Source organism: Perognathus longimembris, chromosome 3, assembly GCF_023159225.1.
Source record: "Perognathus longimembris pacificus isolate PPM17 chromosome 3, ASM2315922v1, whole genome shotgun sequence".
NCBI classification, from domain to species: domain Eukaryota; kingdom Metazoa; phylum Chordata; class Mammalia; order Rodentia; family Heteromyidae; genus Perognathus; species Perognathus longimembris.
Genome location: NC_063163.1, coordinates 38,901,136 through 38,928,812, shown reverse-complemented (window position 1 = coordinate 38,928,812; position 27,677 = coordinate 38,901,136). Strand labels below are relative to the sequence as shown.

Here is a 27,677-nt window from a genome sequence, read left to right as displayed (position 1 = left end):
AGATTCAAATAGGCTTTCCAGCAGCTATGCAAAGCAAACACAGATAACCTTAGGGAACATGGCCTCTTTTGTGGAAAACAAGGAAATGTTCTCTTTTGCAGCCTCCTTAAACATGTTACTTTAACCCTAAAATGAACTCAGTGTTCAACTACAGCAGCAGAAGAAAGGACTTATTCCTACAAACTGCTTCGGGAATAGTATCTCACATTACCATCAGCTTGAAAGCAATTTAGTCTCTTGACACATTTTGACAATCAACTAATTCTATAAATCAGAAAACTGGCATCACATTCTATTTCTGAACGTAGTGGAGCCAAATAGGCCTTAAGAAGGTAATCAAGGTTTGGTGTGAGACCAGGACTATAACTTATTACTAAGATACCCAAAATGACTTGTCTGTAACTGAAACTTTGGACTTTGGATGTAAGAACAAGAACCTCCAGGGTGGTTCCACAAAGTCACAAATTAGAGGAGAAAAGAGAAATTAAAGACTGATGAAGCAGTGAGTCTCAGGAGAGCAAAGTTGTCTATTTGAGCAAGCATACCCATCAGAGTAGACTGAGCTGTCTTTGGAGAGGACCCAGAAATAACATTTTTTCTTGCCTTGGCATGATTTGTGCTTGCTGGTCTTCCATTTGCAGATGATAGCAAGTTTTCTGAGGCGATTACAGTGCTACTTTCCTGGATAGAACGAGGGGAAGTGAATCGCCGTTCAGCAAACCAGTTCTATTCCATGGTTCAGTCAGCCAACAGCCATGTCCGCAGGCTCATGAATGAAAAAGCCACCCATGAACAAGAGATGGAAGAGGCGAAGGAGAATTTTAAAAATGCCTTAACTGGGATCCTCACTCAATGTAAGTGAACATTTTGGGGGCCATCACTTTTGTGGTGATTTTGGTTTTTGCCTTTTCCTTCTGCATTTGTTTTATGTTTTTATTTGGGGGTAAGTAGTTCAAAAATCTCCCATTTTACTCCATATTGAATGGCAAATCTCATCACCTGTCTCATGTTCTGTGGTTCTTGGAAGAGCACGGACCCTGCCCTGAAAGCTTACTTCTCAAGGTGAGCAATGTTTCTGTAGCTTTTCCTCTGAACTCCATGCCTGGCCCCCAGGACAGGACAGCCTGTCCATACCTACCACAGTTTATCCCACATCTCAGGATGGGTCACCATTCACCTGCAGGCTGTCCCCACCGACCTGCAGGTTCTCCAGGGTCTGACAGTTGAAAGCAAAGCTTGTCCCTGGGGCTCTGTTTAGGAAGAAGGTACCATTAAAGATAACCCCCAGCTTCTCTTCAGGATCTTTTATTTGCTGAGGTGAGCTTTAGCTATTCCCCTGGGTTGCTCAGAAGCAGAGACTTTTGTCCTTTCTTCATTTGGAAAGCGAATTGCCTTAACTACTTAATGTGGTGATTTTTCATGTCTACATCCTAAATTGATGAAGGAGTGTAAATGGGGCTTTCTCATAGAACAATAGTCAAGGTAATTACCCAGGGCTCTATTCAAAAAAAAAGAGAAAGGCATCTACTTTTTCTATGAGAGTTCTGTCTGTGTCTGTAGTTAACGTCAGAGTAGCATAATGCATCTCAGCTGCCATGTTCTTTCACTTGGTAAAAGCTGTTAAATGACACCGTGACAATGCTACACTCTGTTCTGTACCAGGTGCACGGACCCACATGCCACAGTGACATACAGGATTTACATATTCATTCTGGGGATAAGTAGTGTTTACCGTGACATAATATGCCCAAATTCCTATCACTTCTTTCATCATTGTAAATCCCAGGGATGATGGGGTGCTTGGGGTTTGAAAAGCCAGAATCTTCTATATAAAAGTATTTTGTATGATTTAGTTGACAGAAGGCAGTTTCTAGAAAGGTGTCAGTGGCTCTCACCTGTAATTCTAGCTACTCAAGAGGTTGAGATCTGAAGATCATGGTTTGAAGCCAGCTTGGGCAAGAAAGTCTGTGAGACATTTATCTCCAATAAAATACTACAAAGCTGGAAATGGATCCGTGGTTCAAGTGGTAGAGCACCAGCTTTGAGCAATAAAGAGAGAAAGAAAGAAAGAAAGAAAGAAAGAAAGAAAGAAAGAAAGAAAGAAAGAAAGAAAGAAAGCCAAGCAAGAGAGTGAGGCCCTGGGTTCAAGCCCCAGTACTAGCACACACGTACAAAAAAGTCTCTGCATCATCAGAGAGTACTGTATTGCAAATTCACAAACATAAATCAGTATGTAACCAGCATGAATCCAACTGTCCTTAAAGAAATGGAATGAGGGGAAATAATTGAATTACTCAGTGTTATACAGACTAATATTAGACCATATAGCTTGCCAGCCTTAAGAACATAATGGGTTAGTGGCCAGAGGGAAAGGAAGAGCAGGGAAAGGGGAGGGGAGGGGAGGGGAGGGGAGGGGAGGGGAGAGGAGGGGAGGGGAGGGGGAGGAGGGGAGGGGAGGGGAGGGGAGGGGAGGGGAGGGGAGGGGAGGGGAGGGGAGGGGAGGGGAGGGGAGGGGAGGGGAGGGGAGGGGAGGGAAAGGTACATTGGCAGGAGAGGACAGACAGAGAAACAACTCCAGTGGTACACTCACTGAACTTAATGCAGGAAACTGCACTGAACTGTAGTTTGCATACTGCATCACCAGCCATTTTAGCAAGCTTGGCTCACTCACTTTGGTCTGGAGTAACTTTTCTCCAGGCAGTTTATAGTCCCATCTGACAAGGAAGACTCAACCCTTGGCTATCATGGGGAAGATAGGGTAACTACAGTAGATGAATATTTTCTTATATTTTGTAGTAACTATTGCAAAAGGCCTCTATGATATAGTTGAAAAATAAGAGATTCCTGCCTGTCACTATGTGTCTAATGTTTGGAACAACTGAGAGATAAGAAAGTGTAGCCTGTGCAGTCCCATATATCAGCTTTTTATTACCAATAAAAGCCCAATTGGAAAAGGAGCTTGAGATGTACAGCAATAGCAGCTTCCTAATGGGGAGCCCCAGGGTAGGGTATCCAGGCTCAGGCAGCACGGAAGACACAGGCTCACTTCCTCCATGTCTGGGCACAGGAAGAACAGATAACTATAAGCAGAACAAGGTAAGCATGCAGGAAGAGTCAGTGAACGGATGGAGCAGGCTCAGGAAAGCCCATTTGGTGGAAACCATTGCTATCCAACACTCCTCTTAGAACCTAAACTTTAAATTCCTAATAATTGAACGCTGGCTTTTAATCTTCCAATCTGTTCCTCTTCTGACTGTGAGAAGGCCAAAATCTTATAAGTATGTTTCATGACCTCCTTTTCTACCACAAAACCTTGCATGCTAGCCATCAAGAGCTACTGTTGTTTCTACTCTGAAAAGCTTCCCTCTATTTGGCTTACTTTTCTAAATTATATTTCTTGTTATCTTTTGTTACTGTTTTAAAGTAGGTGTACATAGGAGTTGCCATTTAACAAAGCAGTGTATGAATATAATGTATCTTGATCAATGTCATCTCTTTCAACAGTCTCATCCATTCCTCCCCTTTCCACTCCTTCCTTCTTAATTTTGTAGGATATATATATATATATATATATATATTTATTTATTTATTTATTTATATGATTCTTGACTGCATTCTCCCTCTCTTCTCCTCTTTATTTGTCCACCCTTTTCCCCTTGGCCCAGCCCACCCTTTCAAGTACCTGCTTCTTGGTGTTTTGTTTTGCCAAATTTTGACTTGGTCTTTCTAAGGAATTATACTCTTTGAGTTTTCCTTCAAGTCTACCATATTTCAGTTAATACATTTGTATATACTTGCATACTACCCAGTATATTTACTTGTAAGTTTATAAGCTAAATCTAGCTTCCACATAGAAGGGAAAACGTGTATCCTTTGTGTCTCTGGACCTGACTTGGCCTACTTTTCTTCATGTTGATGGCCACTGCTCTCAAGTCCAAGTTATCTGAACTACTATAATTATCTAGTATGTCAATTAGCAAGAACATACATTGAAACCAAAAAAATTCTGCCAAACTATATTTTAAACAAGCAGAGAGGAGTCTTTTCATACACTCATACACTAAAACATAGGTATGGATGTTTATTAGCACTGATTTAAGATCAAGGCTTTTATGGGCTGAGGCTTCTATGCTGCCATTAGCATTTCCTGCAGGATTGTCTAAGATAATTTGCTGCTGTTCCTGCCATCACATCTCTTTCTCTAGGCTGAAATCACATAAGAAGAAGGAAAAGAAAGAAGAAGGAGCTGTATTATAGTGAGAAAGTAAAAGTTGCCCAAAGATCCATCGCAGCCTTCAACATGACTTATTAGGCCCAATAACTACATATGGCTATACTTAACTATAAGAGAAATATAATACTTGCTTGCCTCATACATATCCAAAATCAAAGGAGTTTTCATAGTAATTAAGAAGAAGATGGTGACTTGGAAACCTTTGTAGTTCTACCATATACCATCCATCCATTCCTGCCACTTTTACCTGCTTCACATTTATATCCACCTATTACTGATTATGAAACAGAGCATGAGTCATGTCTTCTCTGCTGATCTCTTGTGTAACTTCCTATTGCACTTAAAATACTGTTCTGTCTTCCTAGCCTATCAGGCTTTCTGTGTCACTCACTCTCACAGTCACTTCCTGTGGGTCATTCCCACTAGCCTCCATCCTTATAAGCCCATAAAAGCTACCTCCAACCTCCAAGCTTCCACTTATTCTTTCTCCCTGGTGTGCTCTTTCTCCTGTCTCTTGCATGCATGAGTCTTTCTCATGGTGTAGGTCTTAAATGAAAGGCCCCCTCCTACAGAGTGGGCTTTCTAGCCCACTAGTAGATGTCCTGTTTCTTTATAAAGTTCTCTGCAGCACTTATCCAGATGTGGGATAATACCATGCTTTGCCTGATTTAAATGACTATCAGCAAGAAACATTTGAAGTTAATTGTGTATAGCATGTGCCTGAAACACAGAGACATGCAACACGTGGTAGATGAAGGGGTGAGTGCATGGGCAATGTGGACATTGGAAGGCAGGAAGCAAGGTAGCCTGAAGCTGTGTTCAGAACTTTCTGGTGAGTCCACCAAGTGGAATGGGTGCTAGCACCATCCATGGTGACATGGCTTCAACCTGCATGTGTGATAAATCAACTCCACGGGGAGCTATCTTGGTGTTAGAAACCACTGGACTTGACTAGACCATGGTTCAGAGACTAGTGACTATTAGGAGAGTTAGGGTAAAAACTGAACAGAGAAATTCATGTTACTGTCTCTCAAATGGTAACATTCCAACAACCTTCTGCCCATTACTATATATAGGAGGTCCCTCTAAGCCCTATTAATTTGATTTTGGGCAGTGTTTCAGCAGTTGGCATATATCAACAAAGTCTCTGGAGACTTCTGCTGATTTTAATGCTGTCACTGCTGGCTGAGGAGTACATGTCTCTGCAGAAGCATCCTGAGGGGCTTTGCGTGCATCCTTGATAACCAGGCTTATGTTGGAGGACTGAAGATGGGAATAACCTTAAATGTTTCCTGAGTTGGAATTAACCAGAATTAATCCTATTGGAGGATTACATATGTCACCAAGCAGTATGCTTTTTTTTATTCTCTCCCATATGCTTTTTATATCAAATCTTCCCAGATATGTAGAGAACCAGATCTTCACGTCCACCATGAAAGTATTAGCAGTTGGTTTGACTAACCTAGCTGACATATGCACTCTGCTAATGTTAGATGTATCTTATCACTGGTTTTGAGCTATCCCTTCTGTGGTGGAGTTATATGCATCTGCCTCAACTCCTTTCTGCCTTCCCAAGCTTGGCTCATTGTGGTAGAATGAATCAATACTGGGGTGGAGGTGGGGAGGCTGCCTTAATAATAGCCACTAAAGTTCAGAGTGATGGATATACTTCTAGCATATCCCAAAAGCACAAGCAGTCATACCCCCTTATCTGCATTAATAATCCTGGCAACCATCATAGGAACCACATTTGGCTTTTTCACTTCAAACAAGAGTGGAACTGTGTGGTGTCTCCTTGCCTCTCTTTCTCCTACATGGTAGGATTCTTTTGGATATTGAACAGCAGCCTAGATGCTCTCCCCCACAGAAAAGATGCCCAGTGTCTTTCTTCATAGCCTCCCACTGTGGCACATCCATTACATAGCCAAGAGTGTCAGGAAGGGAAGTTGCTCTGAGGCATCCTGGAAGTAGGTACACTGACAAATTCGCTCATTAAAGGAAGTAGAGTATCCCTGAAGTCCTCCCTGAAGGGAGGACTTACTTGGCAACTTCCAAGTTCAGGTACATTGCAGCAAAGTTCAGGCACTCAAATGGCTGACTCCTTTATAGATTGTGCTGGAAATAGGCACTTGGTTGAGTAGGACAAGACAAGCTTCTGATGTGAGTACATGAACATGGAGAAGATGTATCCATCTCCTAACCTTGCCTTGTTGCCTTTGTGTCATTTGAAAAGCAAATTCTTGAAGGATTGACCTGAAATGCCTGCCCACCACCTAGGAGAATGAAAATAGAGATGTTATTCTTGAATTTTAGCATTAAAAAATTTCTTGAGAAAGGCCAAGAGTTTTTCATCATAACAAGAAAAAGTTGTGATGTTATAGTATATATAAAGTCTATCCTTGCTGGTGTTCTGTTCTTCCGATAATTGCATAAGTTCTAACAATTTTGGGGGGTTTCCAGTCTTCTTCCTAGGTCTTGCTCTTAAATATAGTCAAATAAACATTTTTTTCACCTAACATTAGCTAAAGTGTCAAGGGTAAGCAACCAAACCAACCAGGAGTTTGGAATATAAAGCAGCCATTCAGTTCTGCTTGGAATAACTTTAAAGGTGCCATATGGTATGACATTGCCTCTCCTGGCATGGTACTGGTACTTTTTCTTTCTGTGCTACCTGCATAAATTTCACTTGCTTAGATAGGAAAAAAATGAGAAGGAAAACATGGCAGACCAAGTGAATCCTCACATTCTTGAGCCATTTTATCTTTATATCCTCCTTGTCTCACCCTTATATCATTTCTTAATCTGTCCACTTTCCAGAAACTTCCCCACGTTCTACTACTCAGAGCCTTTTGAGTTTTGATCTTCTTTGCTTTTTAAAATTTATACTTCACATAAACTCCCCATAGACCTGCCCGCATTGAGTTCTTCAGTTATGAGCCAAGCTTACCATTTCAAAGCTCAGACAGGAGCTGCTTATAAGTCCAGGAAGCATGTGCTGCTATACTCAGTTATTAATATGCATGCCAGGATGATCAGCTGTGCCTCTTATGATACATACACAGCTAATAAAAAATTCAACACCAACAGGCTTCCCAAGATGGACAGAGAGTCATACAGACAAACAGACATGAAGAGAAAGAAAAACAGGGAGAGAAAAAGACACAGAGAGAGTAAGAATGAATCAAAGCAGAGAAAAAGGCTAATGGCAAAGCAGACAGCAAGGATGGACAAGGGTCTATTCATATTAACTTAAGATGTATGTATAATGAGCATGAATAAAAAGTAGAAATTATAGCACATAAGTTAGAAAGCCCATTGCAGTCCTATTAAGCCAAACCCTCTTATTTTACAAATGAGGAAACCAAGGCTCAGGGAAGAGATATGAAATGTCTTGGTCATTTAGCAGTTTGTGAGGAAATTAGAATCAAGGTGTTTGGTTACTTGTATGGTTTGCTTTCTGACACCATATCTGTTTGGTTTTCTTTTAATAATAAATAGGAGTGGGCAGAGGAGGATCTTATGACTAAATTTGTAGTTTACAAGTGGAGCTGAAGAGGTGTGATGACATCACACTGAATATAAATGTTGCTTTCTGATTAGAAAATGCAGTACATGTTCCCAGCTCTCCTCTCTGTTCCACCTCTGCACATTGCTCTATGGGACTTACCTTGCCTGAAGTATTTCCCCTCCTCCACAGCCCCAACTGAAGCTCACTGTTGTTACACAGAACCATAAAACCTGTCCCATCTATTAGCACCCACAGCCAGATCCTTTTCTCTTGCCTTCTGTTGCAGTTCCCCCTCCCTCTGCCTGTCTCCTTTCCCTCCACCCCCTCTCTGTTGTGATACTGCAGCTTGAATTCAAGGCCTTGTACCCAGTGGTTGGTTATTTTTGAGGTAAGGTCTTACTTCCTGGCTAGGCTCATGCCTGCTTATGCTTGCTTCCCTTTATTGCTAGGGTAATAGTTATGTGCCAATACATCTAGCTCTCTTTTGAGATGGGGGTCTCACAAACTTTTCTGTCCAGGGCCCCTCAAACTATAATCATCCCAATTTCAGCCTTCCAAATAACTAGGGTTATAGGCGTTAACCACCAGCACCTGGCTATTATGTTTTCTAACTTCAACTTATCCACTCCTGGACTTGGCCTAATTTCTTGTAAGTGCACCAAGGTCCTTCATACAAATATCTGATGGCCACTCCTCAACAGAAATGAAGGTATTGTTGGAAAACTGGGCTGGAGAGTAAAAACTGTACAGTATATTTCTGAATGTTGCTCTTTTTGTATAAACCATGATCAACTGACTTAGCACTGATATGACATTTAAAATGGAACATTCAGAATGTACTTTAGTTGCTGATTTTACAGTAATAGGATTACAGTGCTGTAATTAATCTTAGTTCAGCTTGGAGATTGGAAGCGTTAGAGCTATCCTCTTCGACTTTGTTGTATATGTGTTTGTGTGAGTGTTTATAGCAAGTGACGTCAGCCTCGTTGTCAGCCTTAAAAGAGCAAATGGTAGACACCCTTTTAACTAGGGGTGAGAAGATCTTGGGCTCTAATCCCAGCTCAAACATTCCTTAGTCATCTCACTGCAGGAAAGTCTTCTGAGCTCCTCGAGTTTATGTTTTTCAAGCCTATGGTGAAAAGGTTTGCTCAGATAATCCCCTAAGGTCCTCTCAAAACCCCACATCTGTTACCCTATGAACAACCTAGCCCCCTTCATATTTCTATATATGAAACTTCATTCATGCCAGGCTCATCCTTGCTAGGTGACCCTAGCAGAGGGGATCAGATGGCCCTCCAGGCACATGTGCCATCTATGCCATCTGTGGAGGTTGCCTCATCGGGGCTGTACTGTGGATTGGAGCCAGATATTGAACCCAAGAGTGTACCTGGCTCTCTATGGATGCTGAGCCAGGTCAGAGTTATCGCATAGCCGGCTCAGCGGCTCACTGACATCCCCTCCCTGTCACAGCCTCATCTGTCTTCTCCACTGAAATCATAAAAGCCCTGGCTGTTTGAATGAATGATTAAATCCGTTCCACAAATATTTATTGGGGCCCTAGTAAGTGTCAGATCATATGCTAAGTGCTAGAGTGAAATGTGAGGGTTTCTGACCTCTGTGTGTGCCATGATCCCCCTTATAGGCAGATTGGTGTCCTGGTCCACATTTCTTCTGCCTGAAAAGCTCTCTCTGAAATCATTTATTTCTCAGGAACATCTCAGCTAAACATTTTTTATTTCCGCCCAGGGAAATTTGGTTCCTACATCCCCTGCTGTCAAAAAAAGAATTTTATGAAGTGTTAAAATGTTTCCCCATGTCTGTAGAAGTCATTGCTGTAGTTCATCCATGGGAAGGAAAAAGTCTGTAACTGCATTAGCAACCCAACGGGTTTTCTATTTCTCCTCAGAATCATGCTGATAGCTATACTTGCCAATGTACTCAATTCTGGAAACACTATTTCCATTAAAAAAAAAAAAAAACCTTTTTGGTCTCAAGGAATAAATGTCCAGAGAAAATAAGAATGTTTCCAAATGAAGGGTGAGCACAGAGTGTTCTTTCTCATGGGACAGGATACCAAGGCTGATGGGAGAGAATGCTAAATGCTTGCTCACCACAACAGAGTCAGCCCTTGGTAGAGTTTTTCCTTTCAATGTCTCCTAACATACAACTGAATTGAATAACCATACCAAAATGTGAGAGAGAAATTAAGACTTATACTCTGAAAGCACCAAAGAGTTGTGGATGGCTAAAGTTCAAGACTTAACTTAGTCCATAGTAATTCGTAAAGCACAGCAACTAACCTAACAATGAAAGTTCTGGTACTTTAATAAGAGCCCAGCAGTGGTCTGGAAAATAAGCCACAATTGAGCATAAGGAGAGGTGCACATGTGTTGGAGGAGAAGATGGTGGAAACAGTCCTTGTCTACAGTGAATAGAATCTAGACAAAATTTGTTTAAAGCCAAACGTTCAAACTGAGGACAAAGGATATGTGGTGAAGTTACTTGGAGAGAGAGGTGACGTGTTCTTGAGTCTGTGCTCATAGGAAGCATTGGTTACCAATTGAAGAAATCCATGCCCAGGGAGACTTGGGAGCACCCACATAGTGAGTGGATTCCGTTGAGGGAGACACCCGCTGAGCTATGTAGCAGGGCAGTGGCAAGATCTGCCTCGGTAACACTAATTACTGTCTACTCCTTTGCAAAGAAAGTTTATAGACCCCTGTCCCAGAGGCTCTCAGAACTAGACAGTAGGTAAGGATTATCTAATGCAGCCTCTTTTGCCTTTGAGACTCAAAAGGACAGAGTTTGTACTCAGGTCATACAGATAACATGTGATCAGTGTAGGTTTTTCTGTCTTCCCTTTCACACTGAGCCCAAGACAGGTTTGGAGTCCTAACAGTTTCCTTTCAGTTTCCCCTTCTGAGGCAATTATTCAATATGATTCTTTCCAGCAAAGGACAAAGGCTTTTGGAGGAAAGCAAGAAGGCTGAAGAATCATACTGAGAAGCTGGTGCCAGCCCAGTAGACTCAAAAATAGGGGCCTTTTTTTTTTTTCTTTAACCAGGGAGTTATATTCCTCTATACGATGGTTCAGATTCCTCAATAAACTTTTGGAGACAGGCAAGCTCGGCTTCCTACTCTATCACAACCTCAGATGTTTGGCTTCTTTGCCTTGGAAATTTCTATTTACCCACAGCCTGTGGTTCATTTAAACATTTCTGGCACTCTGCCTTGGAACCCTTGTACCTGTTCCTGTAAGGTAATTCAATTATGTCTTCCTCTGGGCTCTGAACAACTGAGGCTATAGCTCCCCCCACCCCCGCCCCATTTCTTGTGTTCTTATGATACTGGGGTTTGCACTCAGGGCTTCACATACTTGCTTGACTTTTTCCCCATTCGTGGCTGATGCTCTAGCATTTGAGCCACACCTCCAATTCTGGCTTTTTGCTGGTTAACTGAAAATAAGATTTTCTTCTCTTTTTTTTCTAGTTCCATTCCATTTTCTAAAAGAACCAAACAACTGGCCTCAACTACCCAGAAAACGCATGTTAGTCCCCCCACCCCACACCTCTGCCATACACAAAGATGATTAAATTTGGTGCCTAGCACAGATGCTCTATGGACTCTTTCTTTTGCTTGAATTTTTTGAGATAAGATCTTACTAACTTTGGTATGGCTGGCTTTGAATTCTAGACTTCTTGTGTCCCTGTCCTGAACAGCTTAGGTTATAGCCCGGCATAACACACCTGATTGAGCTGCAATTCATTCACACTATCACATTCTGTGCTTTTTTTTTTTTTTCACTGTATCTTAAGACAGAACCCCTAAATATCTTTGTTTCTATTCAACTTGAAATTCCAGCCCATGCCTCCTTCAAATATGGACCTATGCTCTATTTCCTAATCTTCCTGGCAGGCTCCTTTGCTCAGACCCTAGCATGGAGTGAATGAACAGGAGTCAGGAGTCTGCGTAGCATAGAGTGGATGAACAGGAGTCAGGAGTCTGCCTGCAGGTCTGCCATAGCACTTACTCTGCTCCATGGAACCCACTTCTCTGCAATCCCTCTCCATCTGGGTGTCACACAGAAAAGGCAAATTAGATTATTGAAATTCTTCGGAGGCCATTGTGCATCCATTCCAGCACATCGAAAAATCGTCTCTCTCTTTCCTTTGTCCCATCTCCTGATAAAGAATTCCACCCCAGCCTTTAGTATTTAAGGACAACCATAACAAGGGAGAAGTTGAGGGAGGTCAACTATCTCATTTGTTATATGCTTTTGATAATCTCTTCTGAGCTACTCTTGGAGGATTTGGAGAAATGTTATCCCTTAAAGGGGGAAAAAATTCCTCTACAGAGTTAAGGCTCTATCATGAACCCAGATAGCATTAAAAAACAAAAATTAGCCTTGCAAGATTTATTTGAGGTGCTTTATGTAGGCAAGCCATCTGCCTAAAGAATGTAATCAGTTGTTCCAGATTTGGGGCACTAAGTGGATTTAAGGCTCTTTTTACAGTGGTGCAGCCAGAACAGGGAATGTACAAGCTACTGGGACTGTATGCACATGTGCAGTGAGGGAGAAAGGGCTGTGTTTGGGTTCTCAGAAACACCTCACTCTTTCTCTTTCAGTAACTTCAATGCTTCTCTGCCTAGAGGTCAAAATTCAGAGGCCATAGGCAGCCCAGAAACCTGAGATTTGTACTCTGTGCCCTGATCTTGCCAGACTGTTTAAATGTGATCTGTTTGTGTGTGCACAGATGAACATCCCATTTTTGAGCTTCTCTTCCCTGTGAAGGCTAAAGACAAGCATTTCTCAAGTTAGGTAATAAAGTTGCTCTGTCTGGGAAGAAGGAAGACATGGCATATGCCCAGATATTTTTGGATAGGGGAAGGTACAAGAAGTGAATTGTTCTTAAGAATTTTTTGTAATGTTGAAGACTTGGTACATAAGCATGTGTATGTATGTATATTGTATGGGTGAATGTGTGTTCACAGTATACCTGCATAAGCTGGTAAGTAATCGTGAGTAGGGAATTTGCAGTCATGTTGAGTAATTGGCAAGTTTCATGGAAGCCTTGTGTGTATGATGCTCACTTAAGCCCTCTGGGCATAATAGAGACTCTAGGATGGCATCTAAGACTGAAATTTTTGCAAACTTTTGAAAAACCTATGACTTCTAATTTTTTCATTATTTTCAAACAACCTAATTGAGACACAATATGTAGAATTTTGGAGGAAAGTTTTGCAAGGATTGAAGGATCAATTTAAATTTTCTGACTAAGAGCTGTTTCTGTTGATAATAATTTTTTGAATAAATAAGAAGCAGCTGGGTGTGATGGTGCATGCCTATAATCTCAGCAGTCTAGAGGCCAAGGCAGTTGGATCACAAATTGAGTAGTAAGTCAGCCTCGTCTACATAGTAAGATTCACATAAAACCTAGACTTTTCTGAGCCATTACTGTATCTCTATCACTGGGAGTTGAAGGCACTGAGTGGGAGTTGGGGGGGTGATCTCAATTAGATCTGCCTCTAGCACAGCCTTCTGTAAGCCTGCTGTTTTGAACAAAGGCCAATGCTATCTTGTTCCCTGTTTAACTCTTTCACAGGGAAGCTGAGTTTTGGATATATCTTGTAGCCAGCAACTCCTTGTAGTTTTTTTGTGTGTGTGTGTGCATAAACCAAGTCATATTAATTATACTAGAGAACCATTCAGTGCTGGTTTAACTCCTGGGCTTCCTCTTTGGTGTTTCCTGCTGCAGACAAGACACAGTGTGAACTCTTCACCTGTGACTTCAACACTGGTCATCATGTGATCTATGACTTTTCACATGGACTTTGAATCACACTCATTAGGGCATGCTGTTTGAGGTGGTTTTCTGGAAGGATGATGAATTCATGCTGAAGGGAGGGCTCTACCAGAGTCCTTTTGTGAGACAAACAACTTTCATATTCAAGACAAATGGCTGGCTAGGGGCAGTCAGTGCAACAAAGAGAGAAGTAATTCAGCCCATCTAAATTCACTGTGAGTATTTCTCAAGCATAGGCTGAGTTGCACCATCTCTCCTTCCCCTGTATACTGGAGTTGCCATTAGGTGGGGGGAATATAAAACCTCAAAAATTGATTAAATTAAATCACATTTGCTTTTACTTTTAGTTTATTACCCAATTGAAAAGAATATAATTCCAAGAAGAGATTGACCACTAAGTTTTAAAATTCTGACTTGTTCCTGAATCCTTACCGGTGTTTTAGCTCCAGGTAGATAGCTAGGAGGCACTCTAAGGCTCAGTGAGCCTGAAAGCAAATTCTTTATCTTCCCTCTTAGACCTCTCTGTGTACTTGTGTTGTCTCTGATTTTCTTCCAAATTAGAAGCCCTTGGTCTTCCTTCTCTCTGCCTCTCACAGAGCAAGTTGGGCCCCTGGTCCTATCACCTCTCCCTATCTAAATAATCCTTAGTCACTTATACCAAACAAATCCTTCTCCTTCTGTCATCTCCTCCACCTACCACATAAATTTTCAAAATCTAGATTAGAACACACATGACTCTCCCTGATTCCTTCTCCACTGGCATTAGCCCCATCCAGATCAGCTAATTTCAAGACCTTTCACAACTCCAGCCTTTGAAGATCCTTTCTTCTCTGCCAAGAGTGATTCATCAGTGAAGGTCTTGCATGATCCCTATTCTATCTGCCTATTTAGTTCTGTCTTGCCTGCTCATTCATACATTTCTTGTACAGGATAATTATCTGCTTGCTTTTTTGCTCCCCCCAAACTGATATCTCAAAGGTTATATCTTAATGGTATGTCTCTAGCAATCAGCCAAGTACTGGTGTTTAGTAAGATCCCAGATTTTTGTTGAATGAATGAACTGAACCCATCTCTCAAATATATAATCAGGTGTTCTAAGCAATCAACATTTAGTCTTAATCAGTGTATGTCTTCAACACAAACATACATGAGATTTACCTTGACTTGTAAAGTATGCATCATAGGCCAGTGAGTCTGTCTGTCTCTTCTTTCTTCCTTGCTTTTCTTTCTTCCTATCTTTGTTTTTCCTTCCCTCCCTCCCTCCTCCCTCTCTCCTTTCCTTCCTTCCTTTTAGTACCAGGCCTAGTGTTTGAACTCAGGGACTGGGTGCTGTCCCTGAGGTTTTGTGTTCAAAGCTAGGGCTCTACCAGTTGAACCACAAGTCCATGTTCGACTTTTTGGTGCTTCTTAAGAATCTCACATACTTTCTTGCCCAGTCTGGCTTCAAACCATGATCTTCAAATCTCAGCCTTCTGAGTAGCTAGAATTACAGGCATGAACCACTGGCATCTAGCTCCACTGGGTTTGGTTATAAGTGCTTTACTCCTGTATACCTGTATGTACATCATTAGTGTCTCTCTACTCCTTCACAACAAACCCACACACACACAATTTATGAACATATGTAATTTTTTCTTTGCTGTACCTTTTTGTGCTAAGAACCTTCCCTTTATGATAATTGAATTTTCACTATTTTTACCCAAATATTCAACCTCAAACACTGATTGTCCTTTCCTTCCTCTTAAAAAGCTCTGTAATTAAAATCTGGGGATGGTCATCCCCCTGACCCATGACCTCTGAGCTGATTTCTGACTACTGCCTACTCTGTGTTGTTACTGCAAAAGACAACTGAAATCTCCAGTCACTCATCTGAAGCATGCACACCAAACAAGCAGGAAGCCGCATAGGAGAGCTAAACAAGTTTTCTACCCCACCATCAGCACTGCCCCCTGGGGGAAGGGTAGAATCAGGGGAAGGTTGGCACTTGAAGTAGCTCACTGTGACTAAGATGGCAGCACGAATTCTTCCAGAGAAGGTTAAGGAGGAACTCCACATAAACTCAGGGAAAGTGTGAACCAAGTTAATGGAAAATTGAGAGTTAAAAAATCATCACATGATGTGACAAAGTTTGCTAAAAAGGTGGTTTGCAATTGAGGGTCTTGAGAATAGCAAATAATAAACATAAAACCCTCCTGGAAAATTACCCATGAATTGCGAAGTATTCTTACTTAGTATTAGCATTATAAATACTCACCATAGTATGACTAGGAATGTATTTCTATTTCCTCACTTTTATATGTGGTTTCACAGCTGTGGCATCCAGTGCTTTTCTTCAGTGCGGATTATTTTTGTTATTTTTCTATTACTCTTCAGCACTCTTCAGACACCAACAGATCTGTAAAAGCTTTATTGTCATTTTTTAAAAAAATAATAGAGCCTGGGAATAACTTACAAATGGTTTTTGTGAGAGAGTGTTAGCATCCTTAAAAATCTAATTTTAATTGTTCCTTCCTTACTAAATATTTAAAATTTTAGGCTTACTCCTATGATTAATTCAGTGCTCTAGTTCTCTCAATCCCATCCTTACTAGACCAATACCAGCTTAAGGAAGATTGCGTCTATAGTGGGTTGGTCCCAACCCCAACACCCACTTCTAAGATCTGTATCTAGTTTTGTTCCTGCCTCCTCAACATCCCAATTACCCCTTACCATCCCAAAAGCACTGTGCCTGGAAACAACAGAAGTACTCAATGAGGTCATGGTGATAGAACCTCAAGTAGTTTAAGCGCCAAAGGGAGGGGAGCCTTATGAAAATGATCACAAGACAACAGAGAATGGGATATGATTGTGGTACACCCTAGATGTATGACAATCTGACCTGCATGCTAGGCCTGCTGACTAAGTGAACCTTCTTCATGTGCCTACAAGTGGAGGTGAGAGCTCCTGTGCCAGGGATGGGTAGGGGTGGCCTCAGTCACTGAAAAAGAAGGAGGAAAAGGAGCAAGGAAGAAAACCTGTCCTAAAGGTTGTGGGAGTTAATGGATCTATTCATTGCTCTGCCTTGGAACCTGGACACGGTAATGTCTTTAGAAGCCTGTGCTTGAGTCCTGGACAGAGTGGCTTTAGAAATTCAGCCACATGACCTTGACTTCATATTAAGCCTCTAACCAGGCCTGACTTCATATACCTTTGCTTTATATCCCAATGCCACAGTCTGTATGTCTGTAGCTCTACTAAATTACGTTTATAAACAAGACCTAAAGAAAACTTAGAAGTAGAAGCCTGTCCCCCCAGTGGAACTTAGAATTTGTTTTAACTTAAAGTTTTGGATACAGACTTGAAAGGAGACATCCCCAACCTTGCTAAAATGTAAGTACAAAAAGGCACAAATTGGACGGATATTGATGATGTTGTTTCTATTGTGACATCATCCATAGACTCCTAGTGTCTTTGCTTTGCTTCCCTATAGTGATCACAACATAAATTACTTGTCTTGTTTGACTTCCTTGTTCACCAAAGTTGAGCAGATTGTGGCCGTTTTCAACGCTTCTACCAGACAAAAAGCTTGGGACCATTTCTCGAAAGCTCAGCGCAAGAACATAGACATTTGGCGAAAGCATTCTGAGGTTGGTGATTTTATTATTACTTCTTAACCACCATCACACAGCTGGATTGGCAGAGAGTACTGTAGCTGCAGCCATTATGGTTTTTGTTATCGCAGGCAGTCTTCCTGCCACTGTGCTCTCTCATTATCCCCTCCAATTCCACCACCGACCTGTTCTTGGTCCAGAAAAGCAGCTGACTTCACACTTAGAACATGTTGTCTCCTCTGCAAATGGACAATGAAATCCTTCTCATTCATATTAGAAGAGTTCCAAACCATACCAAGAAACTTTTGCCTAAAAGTAGTTTGGAGGAAAGCATAACTTAATATAGAAAATGAGCTTTTAAGTACAGATTTTTTTCCTCCAGTGTTCTATGTGATGATGACGGTTTGCTCTTTGGACTAAAAATGGCAAGTATGCCTTCCTACTCATATTTCCTCATCATAAGCTGTACCCCCTTGTGCTAACCCTGAGATTCTGTCAGGGAGCAAGACTCTGCCCAGAGCAAGTTCTCTGTGCAGACCAAGCCTCACAAGGGGTGTGACTGTCCAGGCTAGCTGAGGCCATCTTTCAACATCAGTGCATGTGTGAAGTGTGAGTATCTACCCCAAAGACGGAGTCCAGACATGGCCTCCCCTGCCACCCAGACAGAGCAAGATGTGTCATTAGCCCTTGGTCATCCAGCTGTTATTTTTGACTCTGCAGTGTAGTGTACGCTTTGAACCTGTCATGTGAAAGTAAGTATACTGTCTTTGTTTGCTTCTTCAAAAATAAATGAGAGAATGCTTTCCATTTGGATGTCTTTTCATCTCTAGCATGTTGTTATTAAAGAACTCTAAATGATAGTCCCCTCTTTCAAATATCAGAATCTTATAGAAGGTAAGGTTTATTTCCTTAATGACTTTGGCTCACACTTGTAAAAAAAAAAAAGTGTTATATGAAGAGTTTGAGGAACCACAAAGCACTCTAGCATCAATCATTTGGGTAGCATTTTAAGTGCCCATTAACTATTGCTAAATTACAGTTGAATACCAATGGCACTAGATGGGAATACTAAATGAATTCTTTATTATCACTGCTATTAGGGTGAATACGGAATGACTTCACAAATAATAGGACACTTAAAATGCTAGTGCAGTTTATTGGTGAGAAGGGCATTTCAAATTGTGCTCACTAGTGCTTCAGAAGGTAGTTGGTGACAGATACAAGGTTGTAAGTAAGAAGGAAGTGGATTTCTTTTTAATTTTTCAGGGACCCAACAACAAAGGATACTTATCAGATAGATGATCTCCCTGACACCATCTTTAAGACCAAAGTCAATGTTTGCTTCCAGGAGGGGAAATGGAAAAACAAAAATAAAAATAAACAACCAACACCCTTTTGTAGGACGGATTGGAAGCTAGGAAAACACCAACTGGAATCCATCAACTATGACTCAGATCTGGGAATGATCAGTCTATGATTTTTTTCCTTCCATAAAAAAATGAATATGACTAAAAGAAATGTTAAGAGACTGTCATATGGCATGATACTAAGTATACCTGGACACAAAAAGACCATCATTAGTATGTGAATGTCCACAATTCTAAAATGCTGATAGAAATCATGCTTCCTTCCTTGTCAGACCCCACATGTACTTTCCTTTATCCTTACCAGCCCCCACACTGGTACTGTCCAGAGTAAGGCTTGCCACACATCCAGCATGAGACTGAGGAAGTCTGTTTGCTCTGTGTGGTCCTTAGATACAATGGCTACTTCCAGAGGATGGATGGGGTGTAATCCTCAAAGCCCTCCTGTGAATGGTCTTTGTGCCTTCCTGCCACTTCCACCCCATCTTTCTGTATACATTGGGAAATGGAACTCTAAATTACCTTTGATTTTCTCTCCTACATGTCACTTAATTGATTAAATACTGGTTGGTAATTCAACATTGTGGATGATTTCTCAGTTGCATATAAGCTTGATAATTGGCTTGATTTTTTTCCTGCATTCCCATGTACAGCATCTGTTAATTATCTGCAACACCTCTACAGATTTATTAGAATGTACTAGTGATTTACTCCTGAACCAGAGGCACCCTGTGGAAACACCCTTGTTGTTGTTGTTGTTTTTTTTTTAACTTTCTTCAATGCTTTTCCTTTGTGCTACCCCTCCCCTCAGTAACAACTGTTGCCTGACAGTTCGTCGTTAATTGTAGGACAAAACAACAGGCCCTTCCAGCCTCATTTATTCTTTCCATCTGACTTTTCCTTGTTTCATGTATTTTCAAACTACCCCTTTGGGAATTAGGCTCTTTGTCAATAGAAAAATTAGCTGTCCACCCTCTAAAAGTCTCCCCACTAATTAAGTGTGAGGTCCATCTGCAAGACCTCAAGATGTTATTTAAGGCGGGACTGAGACCTTTTTCTTCTAGGTGTCATAGTCAAAATAAAGAGATGTTATCTCACTTTATAGTGGCCTTTCAGCATGGCCTTGTAATGCCTGTTCTTGGACCTTTCCCCTGTACCTTATTGCTTTCCTGTCTTCCACAAGGGTGATTCCTAGGGTACAGAGGTGACCTTTTGGATACTGTTAGCAGTAAATCAATTCCTTTCCATCTCTGCACAGTTAAAATCTGTGCCTTAAGGGCAGGGAGAAAACTTAGGAAGCCTGTAACCTGGGGTGACAGATACACATCTATTGGATGGGCAGTGGAACTATATTTAAGGTCATGCTACTAATTAAGTGTAAAAAATTAGTTACTCCTACATGTATTATAGAATAAAGTTATTTTAATGGCTTGATTTTTTTAGAGACTTTATTTGAACGCAGAAAAAAGAATAATGGAGACTTTTCCCTACCTTAGGTCTCTTTGCAGACAGACAGACAGATGATAGCCAGACAGATAGAATGAATAAGGATTCACAGATATATAATCTGAAACAGTACAAAATAACCATATACTTATTTCATGTAGGTTGGTATAATATCTTGATACTAGGCTTAGTAGTAAGAAATATATCGTGTAATTCTTCACACTGTACAATTTGTTTGCACAAACCTAATTTATTAGTATTCCCTCTTCCAGGATGAGTAAAGGCCCTCAAATGGAATGAGATTATTGAATGAGTCAGTTTCTCCTGCTCAATGGAGAAAGCAGGAAATGGTTACAAGGATCCAAGTCTCTAATTAGTAATGCCAGAGCCACCATCATTACAGACCTTTTACAGCTTACATGATAATGTACAGTGCAAAGAGAGGAGGCCTTTATTTATTTATTTATTTTTGTCCACCAATGTTTGAAGTTGAAATTGTGGATGCCTGCATGGTGTGAGTGTAGGAGTCTGTGTTCCTCTCTCTTTCTCTTTCTCTCCTTCTGTCTCTCTCTCTCTCTTCCTCCCTCCCTCCCTTTCTCCCTTCTCTCTCTCTCTCTCTCTCTCTCTCTCTCATACATACACATATACAGGGGCATGGTGTGTGATAACATTAATCAATATTATGAAGAATATCAACAAGTCAATAATAACTCTGCAAGCCTAGTATTGAGCACAGTGGCAAGTCTTTAACATCTAATGCACTTCATCCTGAAAACCATTAGGACCAGAGTGTTCTAGTGAGCAAATTGAAGTTAAGAGATATGAAGAAGTATTCCCAAAGCTACACACTGGCTAGTGGTCAACCAGGCCTCTTGAAAATTCCAAGTTCTTACCAGTACAACACTCTCTACTATGTGCTAGCTACATCATCCTTGTAACAGCTTGGCTAGATAGATATTATTGTCTCCCTTGCCCCACTTTGTTTTAACAAATGAGGAACCTAAGACTCAAAAGACATTCAATGATTTTCCAGAGAGCCCTTAACTTGGTGAGCCAGGATTTATCTCACCTCTGAAGCCAGAGCCTTTGGCCTTTGTTCTACCCCATTTCCCTGAGAACTTCATTTAAATTAGGTGGGAGGGATGTTTGGGTGAACGCCTTAGACTCTAGACGTTGATATGTCAGCCATAATATACCCCCAAACCAGTAGGAAACGCCTTAACGACTCTGACATTCATGTATCGTGTACTTTCAGGAACTCCGGAATGCTCAAAGTGAACAGCTCATGGGCATCCGTCGTGAAGAAGAAATGGAAATGTCTGATGATGAGACTTGTGACAGCCCTACTAAAAAGATGAGAGTCGATGAATCAGGTAATGCTGATAACTGCCATGTACCAAGAGAGCTCACAATGAGCGGCCACATCTTAGATGGGGAGATGGCCATATAACTCGCTTTGATTTGTGTTGTACTAAACGTTCATCTCTGAATGACTCTACATTTTATTAACATAACTTTAAGCTCTTTCTTAGGAACATAGTGGTTTAAATTGCTCCAGTTGTTTCTCCGCAGGTAGATCTGGGGCCATTATACATTTTTTAGGGATATTTCCCTATTTCCATAAAAGTCCAGAGTATGGCAGTTAACAGATGATGCTGAAATACAGATAAAGTTTAGTTTCAGTCCATGTAGTTTTTACTTGGGGATTGTTTCATCCCTGAAGAAGCTCTCTAGTCTCTTGAGGCAAAATGCTGGAAAATTAGACTTTTTTCCTATTAAATTTTAGTTCACCTAACCTGTGGTCAGGAGGGTGGCCCCATTTGGTACCCAGTGAGTGGTGTCATTTCTTAAATTGTAGGAAGGAAAGAAGCTGAAAGAGAACTTTGCTTTGTGTAGTCTAGCTAACCTGAGATACTGATTAAAATTCTCCTTGATTATGTGAGTTCTTTGGTATTACAACAGCAGCAGCCAAGGGAAATGCTCATTCAGAGTAGAGAAACTGAGGTTGACAGCATGGCCAGGGGGAAGAGTATTGTATCTGAAAAGACCCACAATTTCCAGAAAAGAAAATTAGAGAGACGGTATAGGTTGATCAGTCTATTCATACATACCAGTGAATAAAACACAAATTTGTTTCTGAAAGATTGCATGTGACTAGACATAGAGGTTCTTGGCTAGTTTATTGATAAAGGAGAGGCTGTCCTTTGCCGTTTTACAGTTCATTGGAGCTATCTGACAGTAGACAGACTAAATCAGAGCAATGAATCACAAATATTTGATTATAACAGGGCAATCACAAAGCACAATCATTATCCAGCAGCCCAGCATCATTAAGAGTGCAACCCCCCTTTCCTTTATGGAGAGAGGATAGGGAATGCAGACAAGTTTTAAGGGAATAGTGGTGATTTTAGGAGTATTTAAGGATTTTGGAGAGAATGGAAAAACAATGGCCCAGCACACAAAGACCATTGGATCTGCAGAGCAGATTCTGACTGGAGCTAACTACTAAGGAGATTGAGATCCAGAGGATTGTAGTCTATGAGACTACATATCCAAAATATCCAGCATAAAGCTAGGCTAGAGGTATAGTTTAGGTGGTAGAATGCCAACTGAGTGAGAAAGCCAAGCAAGGGCAAAGCCTAGTTTCAAACACCAGTACCAACAACGAAAGAAAAAAAAAAGTGACTTTGTATGTTAAATGGAACCAAACTAGAAACATATGATGTATAATGAAAGTCTGTCGAGCTGTGTTGATGGATCTCTCTACCATGTGGATTTAAAAAACTTATAGTAAGGAGCCAAAGATGATTTTTGTCTTCCTTGGAGGGGTCTGGACTTTAAGCCAACAAGGCACTATCATGGCAAAGTTTCTTCTAGCATCTACTGTTCTTTGAGTTCTTGTAACTTACAAGAGTCAGCATTCCAGGAGGCCATATGTTAGGATGACTTTCCTTGGTTTTATTCAGAAGTGAAAATGGTCAGGTCATCAAAAGTGCAAAGTGGCCAGAATGAATTCCCAAAAGTTCCTAAAGGAGTTCTAATTTCCTTAAAGCAGAGCTCTCCAGAAGTGTGCTCCTGAAGCTAGTGGTATCAGTACTATCTAGGAACTTATTAGAAATGGAAATTCCCAAGCCCACACACATCTTACTGAATCAGAACCTTCTAGAAGGTGGATAAATGAACTCCAGCATCCTGTCATAAGTCCTCAGGTAGATATGTGCTCTAATTTGAGAACTACTGACTTAGAAAATTTGGCTTTCATCTGCAAATTCCATTCTTTTAAGCCTTTAAAGGTTTAGCATAGAAGTAGACACCCTGCGATTGCCTTTTGAAGCCATATATCTCTTGTGTAAAGATAACCTAGGGTTTATGTCTCTATTAAGCTGATACCATATTTCTGCAGACTATTTTAGGATAGAGTATGTCTCTATTTATTTGAAAAAACTATGTTCCTCTGATATTTCTAGCTAATTAGCCTTCCTATATCCACAGAACACAATATTAGTGTGGTATTAGTAAATTCATTTTGACATTATTTAAAAGTATGTATTGAGAAACCTTTTATCACTTTTAAGTTTTTAGACAGGGGTCAAGATTATGTACTCTGAACATCTTCATAAGGGAAGTAGAGAAGAAAACATTGAATTTGAGCTTGTCTCTTTTCTTTCTGGCGACCTTTCTTTTAAAAATCCACCTATTTCACAAGGAAGAAATGTGTACAATTTCCTAGGCTTCTCCTGCTAGGAGTAGAATACGAATGACTGAACAGTAGGCTGGGTGAGATCTTCCAAGACACGGGAAGTGTATTTGTATACCTGTAGGATTAGCAGCCATTCTCTGTGGCAGAATCCTGACCTGTTGCCCAATCAAAAACCGGAGACACTCTCTAGAGTTCTGACTGAAGAGCAGACCACTTTATTGGTGTGTTCCCCAAGCATTTTATAGCATGAAATGGAGTGCAACGTGAACTTATATTAACTTTTTCCAGGCTCATTACTTGACCAGCAGAATTAATGAACAAAACACAGTGTGTGTTGTCTCCTACGAATGAAGGGGAGAGATGAAAGAAATGGAGTTCAAATGCTGGGCCCCCAACAGTTCAAAGTCTCTTTTGTCTTGTTCAAAATGAGATGGAACAGAGGATGGGGCACATGGGTTCTGAGGAGAGCCGCAGGCTGATTAAAGGAAGGGAAAGCAGCTCACCTGTTTTATCCCACTGGGCCCTAAAGATCCTGCCCACAGGCAGGTAGTGATTTCCTTTCAGCCCTGATATTCAGAAATACAGCCTGACAGCAAGAATTCCCATCTGGTCTTTTGACCCCTGCAAAGGGCTGCTTGAAGCAAGGGACAGGGAGGTCCTGGTGCCTGAAGGAAGAATCTTCCAGTGGCATCTTGTTCGGTGACAAATCAACTCTGTTCTTAGGTACACATTTGCAAACTGCATGTCACTCACAGAAAAGCAGGCCCCTATGAGGTAGCATTCTGATGTGGAAATAGAAGTGAAATTCTCTGTCCTTCTAAGGAACCCCTTGCCTGCCTCTATGGGGCTTTGCCTCAGATGCCTGGAGGAAGCAGCTTCTTGGGAATTCTTGGCAATTGCAAAGCAGAAAATCCTTTAGGAATCTGCATGTGCAGAACGTTGTAGTGGGATGGCCTTCTCAGGGTGCTTAGGCCAGGGTGTCCTAGGGGCAGCTTTTCCACATTCTCACAAGAGCAAAAGTCTATGCCAGAGCCAGGTATGGAAATAATATCCCTGGGAGAGATGGAAAGAATTCACTTTGTATCTAGAAAAGGTATGTTTTATTACCTAAGAACACGTGTACTACTTTAAGTTTAATTTTCTTAGTAATCATAATATTTAAATCTATCGCTGGTGTTCCATTTATAAAGAATCTTCCTTTTTCTTTTTCCTTTTTATCACATTAAATATTTCACAGCATGTCTTTGGCCAGAGTTGGCAGGTACTGCAATAACTGCCCTATTATAATTACGGACCGAGTTGTTCACACATCCTCATTGGTTGATCCTAAGGAGGAAAACAAGTTTGCTGGAAAGAAAAAAAAAAAACTAAGATGATGATAAAATGCAAATGAATTCTGTTAATTAATCTGAAAGTCATGACAGATTTACCAAAGCCTTCATTCTAGAAGGCCGACATCCTGCTCTGAAGCCTGTGGAGATAATTTTGATAACAATGCAAATATGTTATTGCTCAGAGTACCTCCTTCTAGAATCTAACTTTTAATCAGACTTTTGAATGTGGATATATTCCTTTCTCCTCTCCTTCCTCTATCCTTCCCTCTCTATCTCTCTATCTACTGTCTTATCTATTCTCCCTTTCTCCTTACTGCTTTCATAGTCCACCTCTCTTCCCAGCCCAGTTCTCTAACCTCTAGATCAGCAGTGGGAGAGGGGCAAGTTACACAGGGAAGAAAAGAAGAAAGGGAAGAGGGAGGCTGTTCTAGACTGTAAGGCTTTGGTATGGCAGAGCATGGTTAACTTTCATATCCTGAGAGTTAAATCAGCCAATGTATAAAAGGTGCTATTGATTTTACAGACGTTACCAGTACAAAAACAAATACTCAGTAAACATTAATTCATTAATTATTTTCTTAGTCACCCTCCAGCACCTAAGCAAGGGCCTGTCCCTGAGTAAGTACATGCTCATTAAAAGCTTGTTGATTTTGCTGGATGTTGGTGGCTCATACCTATAGCCCCAGGTACTCAGGAGCCAGCCCAGCAGAAATGTCTGCAAGCCTGCATCTCCAGTTAACCCATCAAATGCTGGACTGGAGTAAGGCTGGAGTGGTTGAGTTCCAGGCATGAGCAGGAAAATCAAGTCATGCATGTGAGGCCCTGAGTTCAAGCCCTGGTACCTGGTAGTAGCATACATACACACACACACACACACACACACACACACACACACACACACGCATACACAGAGTTTCGTGACTTTAATGGTATATTCCTCTTTGTGTTAATGTCTTTGTGTTAATGCCTTTGGCCCAAAAGTCAAAAGGAAAATAGTAGATCTGAGAGCAATTTTCTAATTCTTAAATGGCCTACATTATGAAGCACATTGAAATATGGATGATTGCTTTCCTAAAAATTATTCAGAATTGTATACAAAACTCAGTGCCATGTGCTAAACAGATATCATCCTAGTCACCAACAAGCATTCTTAGAACTCCTTGTCTTACTTGAAGGAATCTGGAACCCAGGTCGGCAATTTCTTTACCTGCAGAGTAGTGTCCTTTTCTCCATGGTATGAGATGGCTTTCTGAAGAGAATATCTTATATTAACAGAGGTGCAATGCCTCCTGACTACTAAACGAAATGTAGTATAAACCAAAATGCACATCGCTACCTGGTATACTATTTGGTGAGTGTTCAGTGAATACAGATTTCAGAAGAGCGAAATTAAAATGTCCCTTGCTTAATCGACAACACTTAAACCCTTCCACATTAAACAAACAAATGCTCTTGGGTTTTAATTACACCTCACTTAAACTCTGAGCTCTTTGTAGGAATAAATGCTCTTTTCATCATGAAGTGTTCTCACAGTTGCCAATCCACCATAGATATTCTAAGCATAGGTTTAGAAATTTTTGTTTTAAATTTCACTTAGAAGTCAAACAAGAATTTTACAAATCTTTTGGGCAACTAATTATTCACTCAATTCAGTTCAGTTGGAATTAGCAATATTCAGTCTGGACAGTTTTCTATTAGCTGGAGGCCTTAGGTTTAAAAAGTTACTAATAAATAAGGCTGTCTCTGAGCATCCTCTGGGTTTTAAGACTGCTTTGGGTTTTCTGATGTAGTGTACAGTATGTCTTCCTGGTAGTTCTTAAACCAGAACTTCTTGAGGGTCTTCAATAAGGAGATCACAAAAGGCCAAAAGAAGGCTCATTGCCAGCCCTTCCCCAGCTGGGCACAGAAGAAAATGGTTGCTAAATGCCAGGCTAGAGTTTCACAGCCAACTGAAGGTGTCCCCAAGAATGGCTGTGCCACTGGCTTCCTTTTTGGAAACATCGACTGTGTGATTTACAGCAGCTGGCTCTGGAGTGGATCAAAATTGGCAGAGGGACCAGAAAATTCAGGCATGGAAAGTGGGAGGCTCAATATGAGGCCACATGCCGGAGTTGGAGCTTCCGACAGCAGCAGACCCAAAGTCCGGCTTCCTTGTTGAGTGCCGGGCTGGAAAGACAAGGTGTTTTCCCAGGTAATGACAGCCTGGAAAGAGAAATACAGCTGTGGCATGTGCCCATCAGGTACCACAGAATTAAAGGCAAGCCAGCTTCTTCACAAACATGAGTGAAATGTCCTCTGGGAACCTAAGTGCCAAGCAAGGAAATGTGATTAATTGCACTAATATGGCTTAACAAGGACAAGAGAACTCTTCAAATGTGGCAGAGGAGCCGCTTCTTAAACTCTTGCAAGGGGTTAAAGCCTTTCTCTGTTCTATTCTTTATCTTTTGTTGTTGTTGTTGCTGCTTTCTTTTTATTTTGATTTTTATAAATCTTGCAAACTTGCCAAAGGAATTCAAATACATGTTTACTTTGGGTCGATTTTTTTTCAGTTGCCTGAGTTTATGCATAGTTACATTTCCCTTTCCATAATGGACATACTTCTGAAAAATGTAGAAATCATTTCTTTCTGTAAATTGCTTTACCATTTAAATGTAAGGAGACAGATGCTATTAAATTGATCCTATAGCAGAGGATGCC

At 40.9% G+C, this 27,677-nt stretch overlaps 1 protein-coding gene and 1 long non-coding RNA gene across 5 annotated transcripts in view; one reads left to right on the top strand and one right to left on the bottom strand.

The window, feature by feature from the left end:
* The window catches only part of Enox1 (ecto-NOX disulfide-thiol exchanger 1), a 520,874-nt gene that overhangs the window by 389,913 nt on the left and 103,284 nt on the right, over nucleotides 1–27,677 (top strand). For all 4 annotated transcript variants that reach the window (XM_048341315.1, XM_048341316.1, XM_048341314.1 and 1 more), the window contains 3 exons: nucleotides 642–854; nucleotides 17,066–17,172; nucleotides 21,202–21,319. In XM_048341315.1, the coding sequence (XP_048197272.1) occupies nucleotides 642–854; nucleotides 17,066–17,172; nucleotides 21,202–21,319 (438 nt within the window). The remainder of the gene's footprint in view (nucleotides 1–641; nucleotides 855–17,065; nucleotides 17,173–21,201; nucleotides 21,320–27,677) is intronic.
* Nucleotides 1,700–25,852, bottom strand: LOC125348247. The gene is made up of 3 exons (XR_007210336.1): nucleotides 25,538–25,852; nucleotides 4,456–4,468; nucleotides 1,700–1,711 (listed from the first exon to the last, which is right to left on the bottom strand). It is a non-coding gene; the product is annotated as an uncharacterized LOC125348247 (long non-coding RNA).